Here is a 19,835-nt window from a genome sequence, read left to right on the forward strand (position 1 = left end):
TCCTGGAGCCAGCTTCTGCAAAAAAGTCAGCTGGTCGTAATAAAGCCTGTAGTTTGCCAGGATCTAAAAATGATGACCAGACTTTTGGTCTGGAGCATCACACCTCACTGTTGTTCCTTACTCTTTGTCTGTGTGGCAGGGAGAGTCAACATTTCCATTTCAGCTCGTGGAATATTGTATCTGAACATTATTGTGCAAAAGCCGTTTTATGGTGCCTAATGAAGAGGTTGAGCTGCTGTCCCAAGCCTCTGGAAGGCTTCCTAAATTTTGGGTAGAACTAAGAAAATTGTACGATATTTTCCCCACACCGGAACCAAATATTTTCTTCCGCTTTTCATTCATTCTACTCAGAATCTCTCTCAGCTACAGAAAGACTTCCTGCCCTGGGTCTCTATGGGGTTTGATTTTTTTCTTTTATTGTGAATTGACTGGGTGCCTTTTTAATATGCATTAATCTGAATCAAATCCAAATATGATTTTATGTTTATAGCACCACTTCAAACTCCATATTCATGGTCTTGCACATTTGTCTACTGATTTCATTTTCTCTTAGTTAATATCTCTTATGGAAAAATCTGGAAAATAAATGTAGAGCTGTATGGAGATGAAAATTAAAACATCCATAGTCCACCATCTAGGGGTAACATCTATTAACACATTGTATTTTAAGTAAGGATTTTCCTTTTCTTATTTAACTCTACATGTGAGACTTTCCCATTATCATTAAGCTTTTCTTAAAATAATGTTTTTAACAAACATATAATATTCCATTTTATGATTACACTGTAATTTATTCAACTATTCTCTATTGGTCACTTTAGGCTGTTTCTAGATCTTTTGCTTTTATAAGCAGCACTGTGCTGCTGAAGGTTTTCTCCTATCGGTTATCCTAATGGAGGTCCCCAAGGAACCATTTGGTCCAAGTAATTCAAAGATATGTCTGCTGTTTGCTAATGAATGAAAACATATGTAAACCAGCACTAATGGTAACAATGCAGCCAATGGTATGATAACACTGATAGGTAACATCCATCGCCTGTTGCCCACATACCAGGCACTTGGCTAAGCCCTTGACATATTTTATCTTTTATATTTTATGTAATCCTCACTACAACTTTGTGAGGTACTCATTACTATGCCCTTTTACAGATAAGGAAACTGAGAGGGTGCCCGGATGGCTCATTCAGTTAAGTGTCTGACTCTTGGTTTGGGCTCAGGTCATGATCGTGGGGTCCTGAGATCAAGTCCCGTGTCAGGCTTGCACTGGGCAAATAATAAATAAATAAATAAATAAATAAATAAATAAAATATCTAAAAAAAAAACAAAAAACAAACCACACACAGATAAGGAAACTAACATCCAGAGAGATTAACTTCCCCAAGGTCCCTCAGCTACTGAGATGACTTCAAACCATGTCTATTTTACTCCAAAGCCTGTGTTCTTAACCCAAATCCATGTTTTATAGTCAAAAGACTAGACTCCGTTCCTATTCCCACACTTACCTTGGGCCAGTCACTAAATCTCTTGGTGCTCAGATTTCTCATCTATTAAAAAGGGCAAAAATGCAAGAACCTGTCAAGTTGCCTCTCCCAAGACTAGAATGAGGGTCAAAAGTAATGGAAGCTACAAAACTGAGAAGTGTTATTTCTCAATTTAAGTTAATTGCTCTAATCAAGCCTTCCATAAGAGACTCCTCCAAGATGTTCTTCAAGACCATTTTCTAATCCCAGCCATAACTACTGTACATTTTGGTTTAATCCATTATAGTAACAACATAGAAACCCATTTTCCTCAGACAGTCCCACCCTAACTTCCAATCCATTTAATAATAAACCATGTTACAAAATAGCAATGGTAACTGCAGAGAATTTCCCTAGCTTGAACTCTCTTTATTGGAGCCTGTTATCTTTAGCTGTAGAGACCTTCTGTTTTTGGAAAAGGGTGAGGGAGCACCCCGCTGAACAGGCGGCATTAACAAATTAAATCTGTTCCATCATGCCTCATCTGCTGGGTTTACATTTCCTCTGACACGTGTAAAGGGTCCCTCTTTTCCCACCTGGCAGACAGTCCCCTTTGCACCTGCAGCATCTTTTCCACATACCCAGCTCAGGCATATACACGAGCACCCATTTCCTAAATCTGCGTCATCTGTGCCTGTTCTAGCTATTGTTATTTTAGCTGCCAGTAATTATGAGCTTTAGGTTTTTGACTCATTTGCTGAGCTGGATTCCCTCATGGAAGCTCTTGCTTGTCCTGGAACATTTTTCATTCCCCACACCCAGAGGGATCTATGTACATGTTTCTGTTTTTATGCCATCCCTCGCAAGGCTGGGTCTCTCCTAGTCAGCATGGACTGGTGTTTCTCACCCCAGGGGACATTCAGCAATGGAGGTGTTTTGGTTGTCACAATGGGGATGCAGGCACTACTGGAATCTAAGGGTTAGTGATAAGGATGCTGCTAAACATCCTACAAGATACAGGACAGCCCCTCACAGCAAAGAATTTTCTGGTTCAAAATGTTACTGGTGGCAAGGTTTAGAATCTCTGTCATGGACTGAGAAGTAGCCTGAAAGTCACTTGTTTGGGCACATGCTTCCTACCACACTCTGAATCTAACAGTAGGGGAAGCAGGATAGGATATTGTTAAATCTGTCACCAGGGGCCTGGGCTTGGGGGTGTTGGGAACTGAAATAGACCAGACCTATGTCATCATTCTGAGTTCACCATTGACCTGGGTTTAAATTCTGGAGCACCATTCATTAGCTGTATGACCTTCAGCGAAGTGTTACCCTTTCTGAGCCTCCGGTTTCCTCATCTGTAAAATAGGGCTAGCAATCCTTACTTCTTGGTTATACAAGGTTCTAAAGCTCCTCTCACCATGCCCAGCACAAACAAGGCATGCCATTCATTCATGAAGCAAAATTGTTGAGCTCCTACTATGTGCCAGTTGCTAATAAGTCCATCAGTAAACAGAACAGATAGATATCCTTGCCTTCCAGGAGCTTACCCTCTACTGGGAGGAAACAGACATGTCAGAAACCAGTAAATGACATCACACAGCACATGGTGAAAATAGAGGAAAATAAAGCAGGAGAAGGGGGATGGGCACTGGAAGGGACATAGCTGTTCTCCCTCAACAGGCATCCTCTTCTTTGGGGTTTTTCTCCTAGCAGTAGTTACATGTTCCTTCCCCAGCTCCAATCCTCTCATTTAATTGCGCCCAGTTGTACTGAGGCCTGGGAGAGGTGTAGGTCACGTTGTATGGTCTTAAATACTTGTCCATGGCTTGGGTCTGGTTGGCTATCAGTTGTCCCCAGGGCTGGCCAGTGCCGACCACACACCTGACCAGCATTCTTTATTGTATTTTTGGGACTTTTCAGCATCCTTCCCCTTTCTAAGTGGAGTTAAAAATAAAACGTTTCTTTTAATCCAGCCCAACCAAAAGGGTTAATCTGATTGGTCAAAGAGCCACTCAGTCATTATTCCTAAAAAATAAGTAAATGCATTCCCTCTCCATAACTAGATTTAAACTCTTAGAAGGCCCATATCACTGAAACCTCCCCCCAGTGCATGATTTGCATATAAGTAGCAGGCATACGGCCCTCTTGATAGAAAGAGATCAGGTTTGGGAGCAAAACAGATCCGGTTTTGAATCCTGCCTGAGCAAGTGCCTTAGCCTCCCCGAGCCTCAGTTTCCTCATCAGTAAAGTGGGAATAAACCCCCACCGTGTGGGTGGTTGTGAGGATCAGAGAATTCATCAGAAGTGCTAAGTGTGGGCACATAAAGGCCCCTCTTTGATGTATGTGAACTTTGCCCAATCCCTTCCCCCTTTGCTCCCAAGCCCACCACTCACTAAGGAAACACAAAACGAAGAATTCTTAATAATAGAGCTCACCTAGTATAGCTCACCTCTCTCTTCCCCCCCCCCCCCCAAACTACAACAGAAAAATATCTCCAGCTCTCTGGGAAATTTTTCAAGAAATACATAAAAATATGCTCAGTCGTATTTTTCAAAAACATGAAACTGGAGTTAAGGTATACAGCTGACCCTTGAACAATGCAAGGGTTAGGGACACCAACACCCCCCACGCTCTGCAGAGAGATGAAAATCCATATATAACTTTTGACTCCCCCAAAACTTAACTACTTAATAGCCTGCTGCTGACCAGAAGCCTTACCAATAACATAAACAGCCAATTAACACATCTTTTGTAGAAGTATTATATACAGTATTCTTACAATAATGTAAGCTGGTAAAAAGAAAATGTTATTAAAATCATAAGGAAGATGGGTTGCCTGGGTGGCTCAGTTGGTTAAGCGTCTGCCTTTGGCTCAGGTTATGATCTCAGGGTCCTGGGATCGAGTCCCACATCGGGCTCCCTGCTCCGCGGGGAGCCTCCTTCTCCCTCTGCCTGCTGCTCCCCGTGCTTGTGCTCTCTCTCTCTGACAAATAAATAAATAAAATCTTTAAAAAATATATTTAAAAATAAATAAATAAAACCATAAGGAAGAGAAAATACATTTACAGTACTGTACCATATTTATTGAAAAAAAAATCTGCATGTAAGTGGACCCTCAAAATTCAAACCTATGTTGTTTAAGGATCAGCTGTAGTTGTTTTCCCTATTAGATTAATAATAATATCTTGTTGATAGAGTGTGGAAAAAGGTAATTCACATACCTTTCTGGGGACAATGAAGCTGAAACAGTGTCTGGAGGTCAATTTGGCAAATTTGGAAATGCATGTCAAATGCTAAAATGTAGATATTTCTTAGACCAAGGAATTCTACTTAAGGAATCTGCCTTATAAAAATAGCACAAATACATAAAGGATGTTCACTAAAGCACGTTTTGTAATAGCCAGACACTGGAAACGATTTTAATGTCCATCAGTGGGAGGTTGATTAAATCCATGTGGTCCATCTGGACCATGGGATACTAACTCTACACTCATTAAAGAGAAAGAGTGATTTTGGGGTGATGGAAATATTTTGGAACTACACAGAGGTGGTGTTTGCACAACATTGTGAATGTACTAAAGGCCACTGAATTGTTCACAAAAATGGTTAATTTGTGTTATGTGAAATTTACCCCCATAAATTATTTTTTTAGAATGAGTCTTATATGCAAATACGAAGAGACATATTGTTGAGTGAGAAGAGAAAACATTCTGTTTTCTGTGATTATTGGCAAATGCATTTAAAAGGTCTGGAAAGATCTAGAACAGACTTAATAGCAGTTACTTCTGGAAAGTAGACTTGGGAAAATGAGGGGATTTGTACTTAGTTTTATATACTTTTGTAATGTATGAAAATTTAAAGTTAGCATAAGTTACTTGAGAACTGGTGGTGAGGAGAGGGGAATTTTAAGTTGGTCAGGGGTTGAGTTGAAACTGTTACAAGGTGGGCGGTTGATTCTCTCGAGTGAAAGTGGAAAATGTCTTTCATTTTGAATCTTATTTTTGTGTTTTCCTCTCTTTTTACTCTTTAATTCCCACCCCGGCTGTAATCAGAACCGAAAACTGAGATCAATGAGTAACCTGATGACTCACTTTGCTTGTTTTGACCTTTCCGTGCCTGTGGCTAATTGATTCTGAGTGCGGAGGATCTGCAAGCATTAGTCTGGTCACTGTTTATAAGGGCCTGTTTTCAAGAGATCACAAGGATTTGCGATATACCATTAGTGAACCATGTATTTGGTGCAAGTTCTTTCTTGACCAGCATCGGGGGCTGGTCCAATGATCATGAGCTCACTAATGAGCCCAGGGGCTCTTGGAAGCCTGTGCCAGCTGAGGAACTCATGTTGCTACTTGTAAACAGCTAACTTCCTGCTTCAAGAAGGTTGTGATAATACCTTGAAGCCCCTTGGAAGTTTCTTTTTACATTTTTCATTTATTCATTTTTTCTTGAATTATAAAAAATTTACAAACAGAATAAAAAATCACCTATCATGTCATCGGGCAAAAACAATAGAATTTTCTGGTGTTGCTTTTATATCTTTGTTCTTGTGCTTTTTTTCATAACTAGAAACAGTATTCATATACAGATTTTAGTTCTGATTTTAACTTACAAAGAAGGGATTTTTAGCTGTTAAAATGGCCTCAGAATTGTCTAATTGGCTAGATAGTATACCATCAAGCAGATGAATTATAACTTATTTAACAATGCCCTTATGTTGAATAGCTCCCTTAAAATTCTTTTCTTTCTTAAATTTTATTGTTGAATCTCAAAATATTTGGAAGCTGCCTTAGACTATCTTAGTGAGGCAACCTCATATGTCACATGCAAAATCAGTTCTTGCCCTCAGGAAGTTTATAGATCAGGGCAGGTGACCAGTAAGTGTAATAAAATGTGATCATTGCTATATCAGAGCTATGTCCAAATTGCTCTGGGAAAGTGGTCAAGGTTTCTTAGAGGAGGAGTTTGAGTTATATCCTGAGGACACTTAGGAGTTAGCCAGCTAGTAAATGAAAGAAAAGCATCCCAGGAAAAGAAGATTGCTTGAAGGAAGTACAGAGGGATGGCAAAGCATAATGCATTTAGGAAATGGCAGATTGCCTAGTAGGGCTGGAGAATAGAGGGCTCACGGGTGAGTGGCAGGAAGTGATTCTAGTTATATAGGCTGTTGTCAGATTACAAGAGGCCTTCTATGCCAGACTGAGGAGTTGGAACTTCTGAAGGCCATACACATGTGTCCACAGCCATGTCTTACTAAATAAGAATGTGGTTTTGAGCACAGCAACATCTTAATGCTTTGGCAAAGTTCCCAATAAGGGTGTTGAAATCTTCTAGGATGAAGGCTTAAAGATGATTCACTTAGCTTTCTTCTTGATCATTTGTACTTGTCGTGAGAAGGCACTGTGATAGCATGTTTCAGCCCCAAGAGTGGACTTCAGGTTGTCAGAGCACCCCAAAGTCTACCAGAGCCTCTAGAAAAATAAGAAAACACCTCAAAGACAGGCATCATTTGCTGCCAAGATGGCATTTAATATACATATTAGTTGGTACTTTTCAAATTGACAGAATCCCAACCGAAGTTAATATAAACAGAAGGGGGAATGTATTAACCCCTTAATCGAAGAGTGGCTCTTCCTGGCTTCATGTACAGTGGGATCCAAGGGTTTAAACAGTGTGGGTAAAGCTTGCTCCCTCCCTCCATCGGTCCCTCTCCCTCTGTCCTTCATTCTGTGTGTCCCTTTATTCTCCTTGAAAGCAGATAGACTTATCTGCATGACTAGAGAGAGCTGCTGCAAGAAATTCCTGCTTATTTTGTCTCTTGGGTTCACAATACTAAAGGAATAAAGACCCTCCCACTCTTTCTCCCATGAACCACTTAGCACATTTCGGAGAAGCAGGTACCTGTCCCTGAACCAGGGTGGAGGACTACTCTGACTGGTCAGGTCTGGGGCATCCCACCCAAACTGTGCGCCAAGTAGGATACCCAAGGATAGCGGCCTTCTGTTCCTTGATGAAGGAGGAAAGTGGGAGTACTAGCCAGATGTAAAGGACATCCACTGCTGTTAATCCTTGTTCTTCTGAAGAAGGGGGGTGTCCGCTGGAAAAAAATGTGGAGCCTGTGGCTTCTCTGAGAGCTGCCTTTGTGTATGTTTCTGTGCCGTGTCCAGGTCTTACGGAACGGATACTCCCAGTACATGTGTGAACGCAGCCCCTTTGCCCAATTTCCCTTAGCACGTAGGCTCAAGAAAACACCCCACTTCCCAAAAGGCCTTGTGGCATTGTCCTCTCTTTTTTGTGAATATCTGATTTATGTTCTGTCAGTGACAGGAAGCTGCTCTAACAATCCACCCAAGTCCTGCCATGGCCCCGTGATGGTTTGTTTTTCTCATTGTTTAGCGTTCCATCAGCTTCCGCAGCGAGAGCCGTCCTGACATCCTCGCCCCCCGACCCTGGTCCAGAAATGCCGCCCCCTCAAGCACGAAGCGGAGAGACAGCAAGCTGTGGAGTGAGACCTTCGATGTGTGCGTCAATCAGATGCTTCCGTCCAAGGAAATCAAACGTCAGGAGGTAGGCTCAGGACCCAGGAGTTGGCCCTGTGTCTGGAACGCAGTGCACTATAGGCGAGAGCCAAACTGCGTCTACACCACAGGCTCCCAATCAGTTCTTCATTGCATTTGTAGGACAAATGGGTGTCACGCCTTGTAAGGAACTGAGAACCCAGCATCCAGCTGGGTGGGTGGCCCCTGCTTTAAAAAGAAACTGATGTGAAAATCTGAATTTACAAAGAAAATGAATCAGGAAGTGTCTATTTAGGATCCCAGAGCTCTCAAAAATAATCACTTGAGTTATATTTTGATAGCAACTTCTAGAATATTTTAAAATGTTCAGTTTATGAAACTTTGATTCGGTTTTGTGGAGAACTTATCTAGGGAATGCAGTTCATTTCATGACCTGTAAGTTTTCTGTATCAATAGCTCTAAAGGACTATGGTCATCTTACCCTTTATAGAAAGCTTGTCAAGTGCCAGGCTGTGCCCAAAGCACATCTAGTGCATCATCTAGTGAAACCCTTGGAACCCTCCATTTTTGTGGAAAACCTGACATTGGCAAAAGGCATACTTGAAAGCTTTCTAGGTTTGGGCTCAGCAATTCCTTTCTAGGAATCTGTCTGCCTTCTTATACACAGATGAAAAGATATATATGTAAGGTTATTCATATGTTTATAATAGTGCTGAAAAGAACCTGAACATCTATTGTCAGGGACTGGCTAAATAATGAATATCTATAAGATATACATGGACTACAATGTAGCTGTAACAAGAAGTGCTGGTATGCATGTATGGCTAAGTGGATAAGGCAAGGCACAAAATAGGGTATATTATGTCCTTTTACCATCTATGTGAAAGAACAAGGAAAAATGAATATATGTGTGTAGGTGCACATTTTTGCTTTGTAGAATTATAAAATATTTCTGGAAGGATTCCCAGGGAACTGGTAACATTGTTGCCTTCTGGGTGGGAACTGGGTGGCTGGATAGACGTAAGAAGGAAAGTTTTCACCATATACCCCTTTGTGCACTATAAATTTTGAACTGTGTTAATGTATTACCTATTTAAAAGAAATAAGAAAGCATTTTAAAATAATACATGCACTGAAAATCTGTGAAGAAATATGAAGAAACCCTAACAATAGTTAACAAGATGGTATTATGGGTACATTAAAATTTTCCACTTTCCACTTTTTTGTGTTTTCCCAAGTGTTAACAGTATGCCTATATAACTTGTACGATCTGATAGTGGGAAGGAAAGAAGGATTGATTCTGCAGATTGGGAGATTATTAAGGTACAGTGAATACAAGTTCGTCCGTCTAGAAAGTTACAGAGCTGCGATTTGAACCCAGGTCCTGTCCTACTCCAGAGCCCATGGTCTTCATGGTGACACTGTGCTATCCCACAACAGACATCTGACGGTGGTGTTTCCCAGTGTGGGGTTCTGTGGTTTTCCTCTCCTGGGAACCACATTTGGTCAGTGGGACCACATTTGGTAGTCAGACCATCACACCTATGTAAGTAAGCTCTAGTAAAACAGATGTACAAGGAAATCTGAGGAAGGTCTAAGTAAAGTCTAGTTAATTGTATTGTGACAACGCATTTCCGGGTTTTGATAATGCTCTGTAGTTACGGAAGACGTCACCATTGGGGGAAGCTGAGTAGTGGGGGCACAGGACCTCACTGTACTGTGTTTACAACTTCTCCTGTGAGTCTGGTTCAACAAAACAGAATACCAGGAGGGCATGATGTGGCTGTCTGGGCCTTGGGAGGGGTCACCATGCATGGCCTCCAGCACAGTATTCTGCCTTCTCCTGCTTTATCTGAGAGCAAACTCCTTGTCTTATACTCCATCCACCCTAGAGATGGAGGGTGCTCTCCAGGCCTGCTCACTTCTTCCCTTTAGTCTGAAAGAAATGTAGGAGTCCCCAAACTATCACTCCTGTTAAAGGACTAAACATAGAGTCCTTTAACAATGTTTGCCAACAGTTTAGACTCCCAGATGAGTGAAAGAGTATTCTGCACATCATAGCTCTGAAATTATGATGGCTTAATAGAGCCAAATTAGAAACGGTCCATTTACACACTCTTGCTCACAGCTGGCTCCTATAATTTTATTTATTGTACCGTGTTGGGCTGAGAAGTAATTTAGAATGAATTAACTTCACCAGACATTTAGAGTGATAAAATATTGGATTCTTCCTACAATTCCAGCCTCAAGACAAATGGCTGATAAGAATAAAGCTTTCTGCTGAAATTCACCTTCTGTTGAGTAGAACAAAGACAAATTGTGATGGTCCAGTTCATAATACTGCCATGCCCATCACTGAGAACAGACCTGTTTATGATGGTTGCTGCACACATGAGAGACGCAGAATCCAACTGTCATTATTTTACCTAAAATAGTTCCCTCTTGTCTGGCTGCACCCAAGTTCTGTAACGTGAAAGATGACTTACTGGGTTGGAAACATATGTGGAACCCCTTTCTTCCACAAACGGGTGAGTACATTATATAGAAGTTTTGCAAAATTCTTCCTTTATAGGTTTTAGCTACTTGGATGCATTTGCTGCAGGTTAATTTAACTTTTTAAGGAATCCTTTAAAAATGTTTAAGAAATGGGTAGATCTGGGGCTTTGAGCAACAGAACCAGCACTGTTTGAATTTGGTCTCATAAATGGAGTGTTCAGTGAATGTGTTTTGTCTTTGCTTGCAGGCAATCTTTGAGCTTTCCCAAGGGGAAGAAGACTTGATAGAGGACTTGAAATTGGCAAAAAAGGTAAATTTGAATCCAGTAGTCATTTGGGCCACCTCCTTTTTTTTTTTTTTTCTCTTATGAGTAATTTCCCAATTCTAAGATTGTGCTTTAGGAGCACTCTTTTTATGGCTAAGACAGATCATCAACAATTGAGAAGAATCTGCACAAACCAAGTAGTGGGGAAAATGGCTCAAAACAAGAAGGTTCTCTGCATCTGGTGCCTGTAGGGTTTCTCCTGTGCATGTCTCTAATGCACCTCAAAGAATATTTGAGTTTAATCAGGAAGTGTTCGTAGAGGCCTGACTTTCCATATATTTCATTGTCTCTCATGGTGGAGCCTCCTTACCCTTGGGAGCAAGCGTGCGGATGTCTGAAACTGGCACGATGTCTTAGAAATAAAGCCACTTGAATCTCCTAAGTAGAGAAAGTGGTTAAGTGAGGCAGTTGGATACTATCATGTGAATTAGGGTCTTTTATATAGAAACTTGTGTTTTAATCACATTGTGTGCGGGAAGGGAGAGGAAACCCAAGCCTTGTAGCCTGTATTGTCTGGACAACAAACTTTCCTCAAAACCTTTCCATTCCAGTGACGCCCCCCCACCCCCCGAAGGCTGAAATCCAGACTCCTTCATCTGATATTCCCAGCCCCCTTTAAAGAATCACAGGGTTGGAAAGATGCCTCCCTTCTTTTAAGTGTCCTTAGTCCAGATTCCTGCTAATATGAAGTCCCGTCTGTAGCATTCCCAGGAGATGGCCATCCACACTTCGCTTGGACACAGCCAAGAAACTGAGTTTTTAGGCAGGGCTGGAGGAGGAGGAAGACGGAGATGACAAAGAAGGCATTTAACTCTGTTTCAAGATTTCCCGAAGCTAAGCACCTTAAGGATGTTTTACTGCCGTCCTTTTGCTTATGGTGGTTCTACCTTCTTGGAAACCCTTCCTTTCCTTTCAACCATCCATATCCAGCCATCCTCCAGGAACTAGCTCAAATCTCAATTCATTCCTCACCAGTATTTACTGCCTCCTTCTCCATGCCAGGCAGCTCTTAAATCTCCCTTGACTACTCCAGCTTTAATTCTCTCACCCTCTAAGCAGTTATAGTTTGATCAGCTTTTGCTGCTATGGGACATCTCTCCTGTTTTTAGTCTTGAGCTTTTAAAAACATATATCTAATTATCCACGTGTTTTTCTTACCTCCCAATTAGCTTTTTAAGTCTTCTTGGAAGCAGGGACTGTGCCATCTGAGTTTTTGCACTCTGTTACAGTGACCTGGGTATGATTGTGCGTTCTTGTTTAATTATCATTAATAAGAGATGATAAGATTGACAGAGATTTTCGTCTTGTGGCTTCAGAGCAGTCATAAAGGATGCCATCACTTTTCTTTTCTTTTCTGTTTTTAAATTTTATTTTTTTTTATTATGTTATGTTAATCCCCATACATTACATCATTAGTTTTTGATGTAGTGATCCATGATTCATTGTTTTCATATAACACCCAGTGCTCCATTCAATACGTGTCCTCTTCAATACCCATCACCAGGCTAACCCATTCCCCCACCCCCCTCCCCTCTAAAACCCTCAGTTTGTTTCTCGGACTCCATAGTCTCTCATGGTTCGTCTCCCCCTCCGATTTCCCCGCCTTCGTTTTTCCCTTCCTTCTCTTAATGGCCTCTTCTTTTTTTTTTTTTAATTTTTTTATTGTTATGTTAATCCCCATACATTACATTATTAGTTTTAGATATAGTGTTCCATGATTCATTGTTTGTGCATAACACCCAGTGCTCCATGCAGAACGTGCCCTCCTCAATACCCATCACCAGGCTAACCCATCCTCCCACCCCCCTCCCATCTAGAACCCTCAGTTTGTTTTTCAGAGTCCATCGTCTCTCATGGTTCTTCTCCCCCTCCGATTTCCCCCCCTTCATTCTTCCCCTCCTGCTACATTCTTCTTCTTCTTTTTTTCTTTCTTAACATATATTGCATTATTTGTTTCAGAGGTACAGATCTGAGATTCAACAGTCTTGCACAATTCACAGTGCTTACCAGAACACATACCCTCCCCAGTGTCCATCACCCAGTCACCCCATCCCTCCCACCCCACCCCCCACTCCAGCAACCCTCAGTTTGTTTCCTGAGATCTTAATGGCCTCTTCTTTCTTTCTTTGCTTAGTTTAAAGAGGGACTAATTGAAAAAGAACCTGCTAGTAACTAATTCTGTATAAATTAGCAGCTTTTCAAGCTGCAAGGTCTTCAATAACGTTAAATTTTAAAACATTATACAAATCAGATCGGCTCTGTACTTAGGATTTGTGCCCTTGCCCAGATGTATGATATACTAGAATAAAAAAGCTTTTTAAAAATCTGCTTTGGTTTATCAACAACCACAGATGGCTCAAGGCAATGCTGGATTCTCATCTGCTCTGGCCACACCCATCTGGTGTCTCCGCAGCATTTTGGAAGAAGTTGTTGGGGAGGGCCAAATATTTTGTTATTATGTGGGGTCTCACAGACACCGACGCCGTTTACATTAACCACTTGCTTCCTCTGATTTTAAATGTTTGCTTCTATCTCTTGCCCTTCTTGTGCAGGCCTATCATGACCCCATGCTGAAACTCTCCATAATGACAGAACAAGAGTTGAATCAAATTTTTGGAACACTGGACTCTCTCATTCCTCTGCACGAAGGTATAATTTTGTTCCCAGGATGAGTCATGACTTGTAGCCTTGATTGAGTCGTCCCACAAGTCATGATTATGTAATAATGTGATTAACCCAGAATCTACTTCCAGTCTTGTTCATATTTGAATGCCTAACAAAATAAGCATTCTGTTTTGTTTTGTTGTTGTTGTTTTTTTAACCAGAGCTCCTTAGTCAACTTCGAGATGCTCGGAAGCCCGATGGCTCCACCGAACATGTCGGTCACATCCTCGTGGGCTGGGTAAGAAAAGTTCTCTAGTCTTGATTGAGCATAAATTTCAATAATGGAGATAGAGTTTCATTTTAGCTAGACTTTTTGTATTGGCACATATTAGTTTTACATCATAAATGGCAAATTTCTAGCAAAATTTATCATATTTAGGCTTTATCTCTTCAACCCATGGAAACAGTTTTTTTTCTTAATACAAATTTGCAGCATTTAAAGATAACATGGCCTTTTTGCAATAAAATAAGTAAAGGCCCACATGAAATAAGGTAAAACTAGTTAATATTCAATTGAGGCCAATTACTACTAATATAATTATTATCATTTCTATTCCAGTAAATATTCACAGACATATTCTTATCCATCACCAAAAAAAGGCGCTTTTATTCAGCCTCCAAAAAAAACTCTCATGGTCAAATGTAGTTTCATACACAAGGTAATACTAAATGTTGTTAATGTTTAGCATATATCTGATTTTGAGTAACTTCATGGGAAGGCTTGGTATCATGTTGACCTTCATCCCAAATAACCCATCCCCTTTCCTAATTAAACAAAGAAATCAGCTGTGACCTTAGATTAGGGGTTCTAAATTTATGGTCTTGGGGCTGAATTTGTGTTTTGTTGGGTGCATAATGTGGTCGTTCATTTGCTTAATGTACCTTAGACCAGGCATGCACTTTCTATTTTGCCACAGTCCCCACCATTCCCTATTACCATACCTCTGTTTCCTTTGAGTCCTTGAGTGTACCATCCCAGCTCCAGGTGGTTTTCATTTGTCATGAAGCAGGTAATAAAAGCAGATTACTTTGATGACTTCTTCCAGGCAAGATTAGATCTCTCATCTCTCTGATCCACACAGTCTTCCAGAAAAATAGGCAGGAATTGCCACGGCAGCCAGCATTAGAGTCATCCCACTGTTTGGGGAATGTTGTGAAGGTTATAAATCCTACTATCACCGTGTGAGTTCTCTTGATCCAGTTACACTTGTAGTTATATTTTAACCTTCCTAGGCCTTCCGGTTCCTGTGTTTTGATGTTGATCCCTTATCCTAACTTCTGCTTCTCAATTACTGCCTTGATCAAGAAAGTTTGAGGGTTTCATGACTTAGATAGCTTTAGTTCAGAAGTCACTGTTAGCATGGAGGCCGAAATACCCCAAGGGCATCTGAAAGGCAAGCAATGTTCTAAGATGAATAATTTAGAAAATGTGCCTTAATATTTCAGGAGAGCTCATTCATCTTATATTTTTGACTTATTATAAGACGTGGTAGGTGCTTTAACTTCTTTAGCCTTCAAAGAAATTTCTCTAAAGAGAGCCAGCCAGCTGGAGACAGAGAAGGTGTAATGAGAAGAGAGATTCTGCCTCAATATTTCTTAAACTTCCTGAGTCTGTGGGCTGCTTTGATGGGCATGGAGGGGCCAGTGAGGCCACACTCCAGAATTAGCACGATGCTGCTGTCTTTGACGAGATGGCAGTATACAACGACATGGTTTCCATAGGCATCATATACAGACTGACAGTTCACACCAGAAGCAGAAGTGGTTTTGCCTTGTTATTAATTTTTTTTCTGAAATAAATGTTTGCCACTCTTACTAGGAAATTGGTTTGATCTGGGGGTGGCTTTTGCAGGCCTTTTCTGTACATACTCAAAGGAAATGTGACCACTTCCACTGGTCTCTGAACCCTTCAGACATCAAATGGGGACTTACAGCTTGAAGAGCAGCCTAAAATTAAACAACTGGCCCATTGTGACCAGACCTCATGAGAAACGGCCCTTATTTATCAGGCCCGACGAGCTGTTAAATGTTTTCCCACTTTTAACTGCAGATGTGTCCGTGCGAGTGGGAACTGTAAACCAAGGGGTACATCTGTTTGAGTTCTGGTCTTTTTAACGGAACAAAATAAACATCTGAGGGGACTTTGAATGAGAAAAGTCAGAGCCCATTCGACCCATGAAAAATTGATTTATTCGCCACCCCCACCCCCAACTTCCCCCCTCCCCCGGGGAAAAAAGGTGGGAAAAAAAAAACAAAAACCCTTTTAAACAAGTGAGCCTCCCAAATGGGACAGGCCTGGCCAGTCCTTTTGACCTTAGAATGAATCAATTACTTGTACTTTGAAGGCCTGAAGCAGAGTGGTGGTTTCCTCAGGGAGCCACCCTGGTCACTGAGGATCCGTCTCCCGCACTGGTGTAGGCCTGATCCCATACACTTCCCCTCTTGGACAGAAACAACTTCCCAAGCGACTTATCTTCATGCTAACGTTTTTTCAGTAATAAATTTATATAATTTAATTTATATAATTTAATAAATTTGAATAATTTACAAGCTCTCCAAGGCAGCAAGTTCTCATGTTAATTTGGGTTCTAATTAAATTTTAATTCTATAGAGAGAGGCAGGGTACATGGAAGCAAAAAAAAAATGGGTTTGTTCTGCCGCTTTTCACAAGGTTAGGGAGATAGAAAGAATTTCTAAAGAAAGTGAAAGAGTTTCCTTTATAAATTCTTGATGGTCTATTTAAAGAGCTGTCGAGGAGTTCAGAGCTTTGGGGAGAAGGCTAGGGGAAGAACATGCTGCAGACTGGTTTTGTCTCTAGCTGAACAAGTAGTTTTGCTTCTCTAAACCACAATTTCTTCAATAAAAATATCCTAGGGATAAATAACAAAAAAATAATTTTTTACTAATTATACTTTTGCTTTAATAGCTGGTACTTACAGATTCTTACCCAGAAGCCAAGCTCTTTTTGTCTGCCTTATCTCATTAAAAGATAGGAGGACAATAGTATATGCATTCTATAAGTGGGGAAACTGAGGCTCAGAAGGGTCACCTGACTAGTAACTATCCAGGTTAGGCTTTGAGCATGATTATCCCTGGTTCCAGAGTCTGCCCGCTTAACCACTATATTATCACCTCTCACATTTTATGTAAGTGAATGTGTATGTATTTGGGAACCAGGATGTGTACATTCTTCCTTCCCTATCAAATCATCACTCATGGCCCTTTCTAGTCTGTGGGGTTGAACCAGATCGCCTTTCAGGTCATGCCCAGGAAATGAGCACCCTGTCAGGTGTGAACAGGACCAGAGCTGGTTCGGGTTGCCATGGCAGTGGGGGCGGCAGGATCAGAGAGTAATGGCCCATTGGACAGTGAGCAGCAGTGTGGTCAGAGTTCCTCACTGGTTTACATCCGATAGTTACTGCTGATTTGTTTCTCCATAATGAAAACATTGCGCATTTCCAGGTCTTTTTAAAAGGCGAGGAAGTGGAAATGAAATTAAGAGGGCCTGAAGCTCTTTTTAATTAACTCTGAAAATCTAAATTACAAGCCACAATACCACCTCTGGGGTGTGTGTGTGTGTGTGTGTGTGTGTGTGTGTGTGTGTAAGTGTGTAAGTAGCAATTATCATTACTTATACAAATATAAGGTTGAGGAAAGAATTTCTGCAGCTCTTTTTAACACAAATAAAGGTTTGTGTTTTTTTATGACACATAAGGAAGGTAGACCTTTCCAAAGAATGTTAAACTCGACAGTGAACTTAAACATTACTTCCTTGGTATCTTTTTTTGGTTTCAGTCACTGAGAAAATAATTTCAATAAGAGGTATAAAAGAAGCACCAGAATACTTACACTTTGACCCATTGTTCAGATGCTGCCACAGTTTATTTCTAAGCCATGTTCCCAGGCCATCAAATATTACCTAATCTGGAAACCATTAAACATTCATTTATTTGTTCATTCAGAATATAAACTTTGAATGTCTGTGGATGGGAAGCCCAATGCAAAGTTTGAGGATGCAGAAATTAAAGACCCTCTTGCCACTGTCTTGCTCTGAATCCCTCCACAGGGCAGGGGTTGTGGTAAATGTGGGTCCTTAGTGCAAGGGAGAGAAGCAAACACAGCAGGGCCATTGGCTGCTTTTTATCGCCTCTGGTACCTTTCCAGAAGCTGACAGCCCATGCATTAGGATGCTGAGCCTTGGGTGCCACTAATAGGAAGGAGTGGAAAAGGGAGATGAACAGCCTTCTTACTGGGTCTCTGACTCTGTGTTTGCACAGTGTGACTGCTGGGACATGTCAGGGAAATTAGTATTTTGCTGGAAGGAAGATAGTGAAGTTGAAGTGTTCCAAAGTCTTTAGGCTTAAATGTTCTTTGCATGGTGTTGTGATGTTAACCATGAGGTATAGACAAGAATCTAACCTAAAAGATTTTTCTAAATGCTTCCTGCATCTAATTTTTTTTATTATACTTTTGCTTTAACTTCGTGGAGTTCTTTATAATTGGCCCACCTTGGAACCAGGTAACCTTCAGCTAACATAGAGTTGCTTGCACCAGGCCTTGCAAAGGGCTGGGCCATGAAGTCTGACTCCTTGCTTTCTTGTTATGCCACTAAGTCCTCCAGATGAGTTTCTTATGAATAATTTTAAAAGAAATCCCATTTGTTTGTTTTTAAAGATAGGAAGCTTTCCCCTCACCAGACACTTTTGGAAGTTCAGGAAAATTTTGAGCTGTATGCGTATGCAGTTTCTCTGGTTCTTTTGTTTCTAGCTTAGATTGGCAGGAACCCAAACAAATTATGTTGGGGTCTTAACAATCAAGAAACTAAACGTGCAACTAAGAAAATAACTTCGTGCAAGCAAGCCAAACCCTAAAAACTGTTCATTGCCTGCGATTTTGAAGATTGCACTAGTCTGTCTCCTCTAGTCATGCGCATAAAGGAATGTTGGCCAGGCCTGGAGACCGGTTAGGTTTTGTTCAGTCTGCACAAGTGATACTCGCTGGTAGCTTCAGAGCACAGTTAGCTCCACACTCCAACCCTGTTTGATGTTCCTTTCCTAGCTGCCTTGTCTCAGCTCCTATGACAGCTACTGCAGCAATCAAGTCGCCGCCAAGGCTCTGCTGGACCACAAAAAACAAGACCACCGAGTCCAGGATTTCCTACAGCGATGTTTAGAATCCCCCTTTAGCCGCAAGCTAGATCTCTGGAATTTTCTTGATATTCCAAGGAGCCGTCTAGTGAAATACCCTCTGCTTCTTCGAGAAATCTTGAGGCACACACCGAATGATAATCCAGATCAGCAACACCTGGAAGAAGCTGTAAGTTCATCTGTTTCTTTCTGTCTTTACCTTGTTTTCTCCGTTGTGTCTAGATTGGGTGCGTGGGTGAATCGTGGGTGTCTGGGTACACGGGACCCAGGGGTCTTGGCTTCCAGGCTTGGTGCTACCATCAGTCATGTTTTGATTTTGAAAGTGACTTCTTCTCTCTCTGCCTCACTCTCCCAACCTATAAAATGCAGTGTTTATATGAAATACACCCAAAGGTCGCTTTGATTTCTAAAAGTTCTTGATTTTGTATAGGTGACTCTGTGATCTGTAATTACAATTCATAATAAACTGTAATCTGTTACAACAGTTGCGAGGGTTAAGATCTCTGGAGATTTTAAATTGAATATCTTTGTTTAGTTAGCAAATCGGAGTTGCCTCTTACCTTAGCCCCTGAGCCCATTTGTGAAGTCGACACCCGTTTCAGATCCAGCTCTCTTCGGCCTCTGGCTGCAGTGAGGGACCGACCTAGTCAAACCTCCTGCTCACCAGAAAATGTTCATTAAGTATGGAGAGAGAGAGATATTCTTCCCTAGCAGCAGTAGAAGACCAGGAAAATGGATCCATCTCATGAGAATATTGTGAACAGGGAGTGTTCTGTCTGGAGAGCTTGGTTCTGATTGGGGTGCTCTGCAGGACAGGGCAGAGGCGATAGCAGGCCAGGAGGAGCCCGTGGCCTGAGCAAAGCTTTGGAGGAATGACAGGACAAAGAAATGCCTGGGGACTACCGTGGATCAGTCTGCCCACAGTTGAGGATACTCTGAGGAAGCTGCAGGAGAGAAGGCAGAAGATGGGAGTTCAGATCTGGTTCTAGAGGATTTTAAATAGATGTTTTTCCTTTGTTTGTTTGTTGTTTTCTAAGTAGCTGGGATTCAGGGTTCAAATCCCAGCTCCATTGCTGACAAGCTGTGGAAGCTTGGACATGTTAGTCTCCTTGTCTGTAGGATAGGGGACAGCGGAGGAAGGGGCTAGGGACAGGGGGGCAAGCTGAGAGGCTGCTGCAGTGGTCCAGGCATGCAGTCATGGAAACCTGCTGAGGGAGGAGCCATGG

The 19,835-nt window shown here is 41.4% G+C and overlaps 1 protein-coding gene across 6 annotated transcripts in view; it reads left to right on the forward strand.

The window, feature by feature from the left end:
• The window catches only part of ARHGEF3 (Rho guanine nucleotide exchange factor 3), a 293,957-nt gene that overhangs the window by 259,401 nt on the left and 14,721 nt on the right, over nucleotides 1-19,835 (forward strand). For all 6 annotated transcript variants that reach the window (XM_078076864.1, XM_036082421.2, XM_036082425.2 and 3 more), the window contains 5 exons: nucleotides 7,856-8,026; nucleotides 10,721-10,783; nucleotides 13,351-13,447; nucleotides 13,624-13,700; nucleotides 18,521-18,778. In XM_078076864.1, the coding sequence (XP_077932990.1) occupies nucleotides 7,856-8,026; nucleotides 10,721-10,783; nucleotides 13,351-13,447; nucleotides 13,624-13,700; nucleotides 18,521-18,778 (666 nt within the window). The remainder of the gene's footprint in view (nucleotides 1-7,855; nucleotides 8,027-10,720; nucleotides 10,784-13,350; nucleotides 13,448-13,623; nucleotides 13,701-18,520; nucleotides 18,779-19,835) is intronic.

The sequence above is a fragment of the Halichoerus grypus genome, chromosome 1, assembly GCF_964656455.1.
Source record: "Halichoerus grypus chromosome 1, mHalGry1.hap1.1, whole genome shotgun sequence".
Taxonomy (NCBI): Eukaryota; Metazoa; Chordata; class Mammalia; order Carnivora; family Phocidae; genus Halichoerus; species Halichoerus grypus.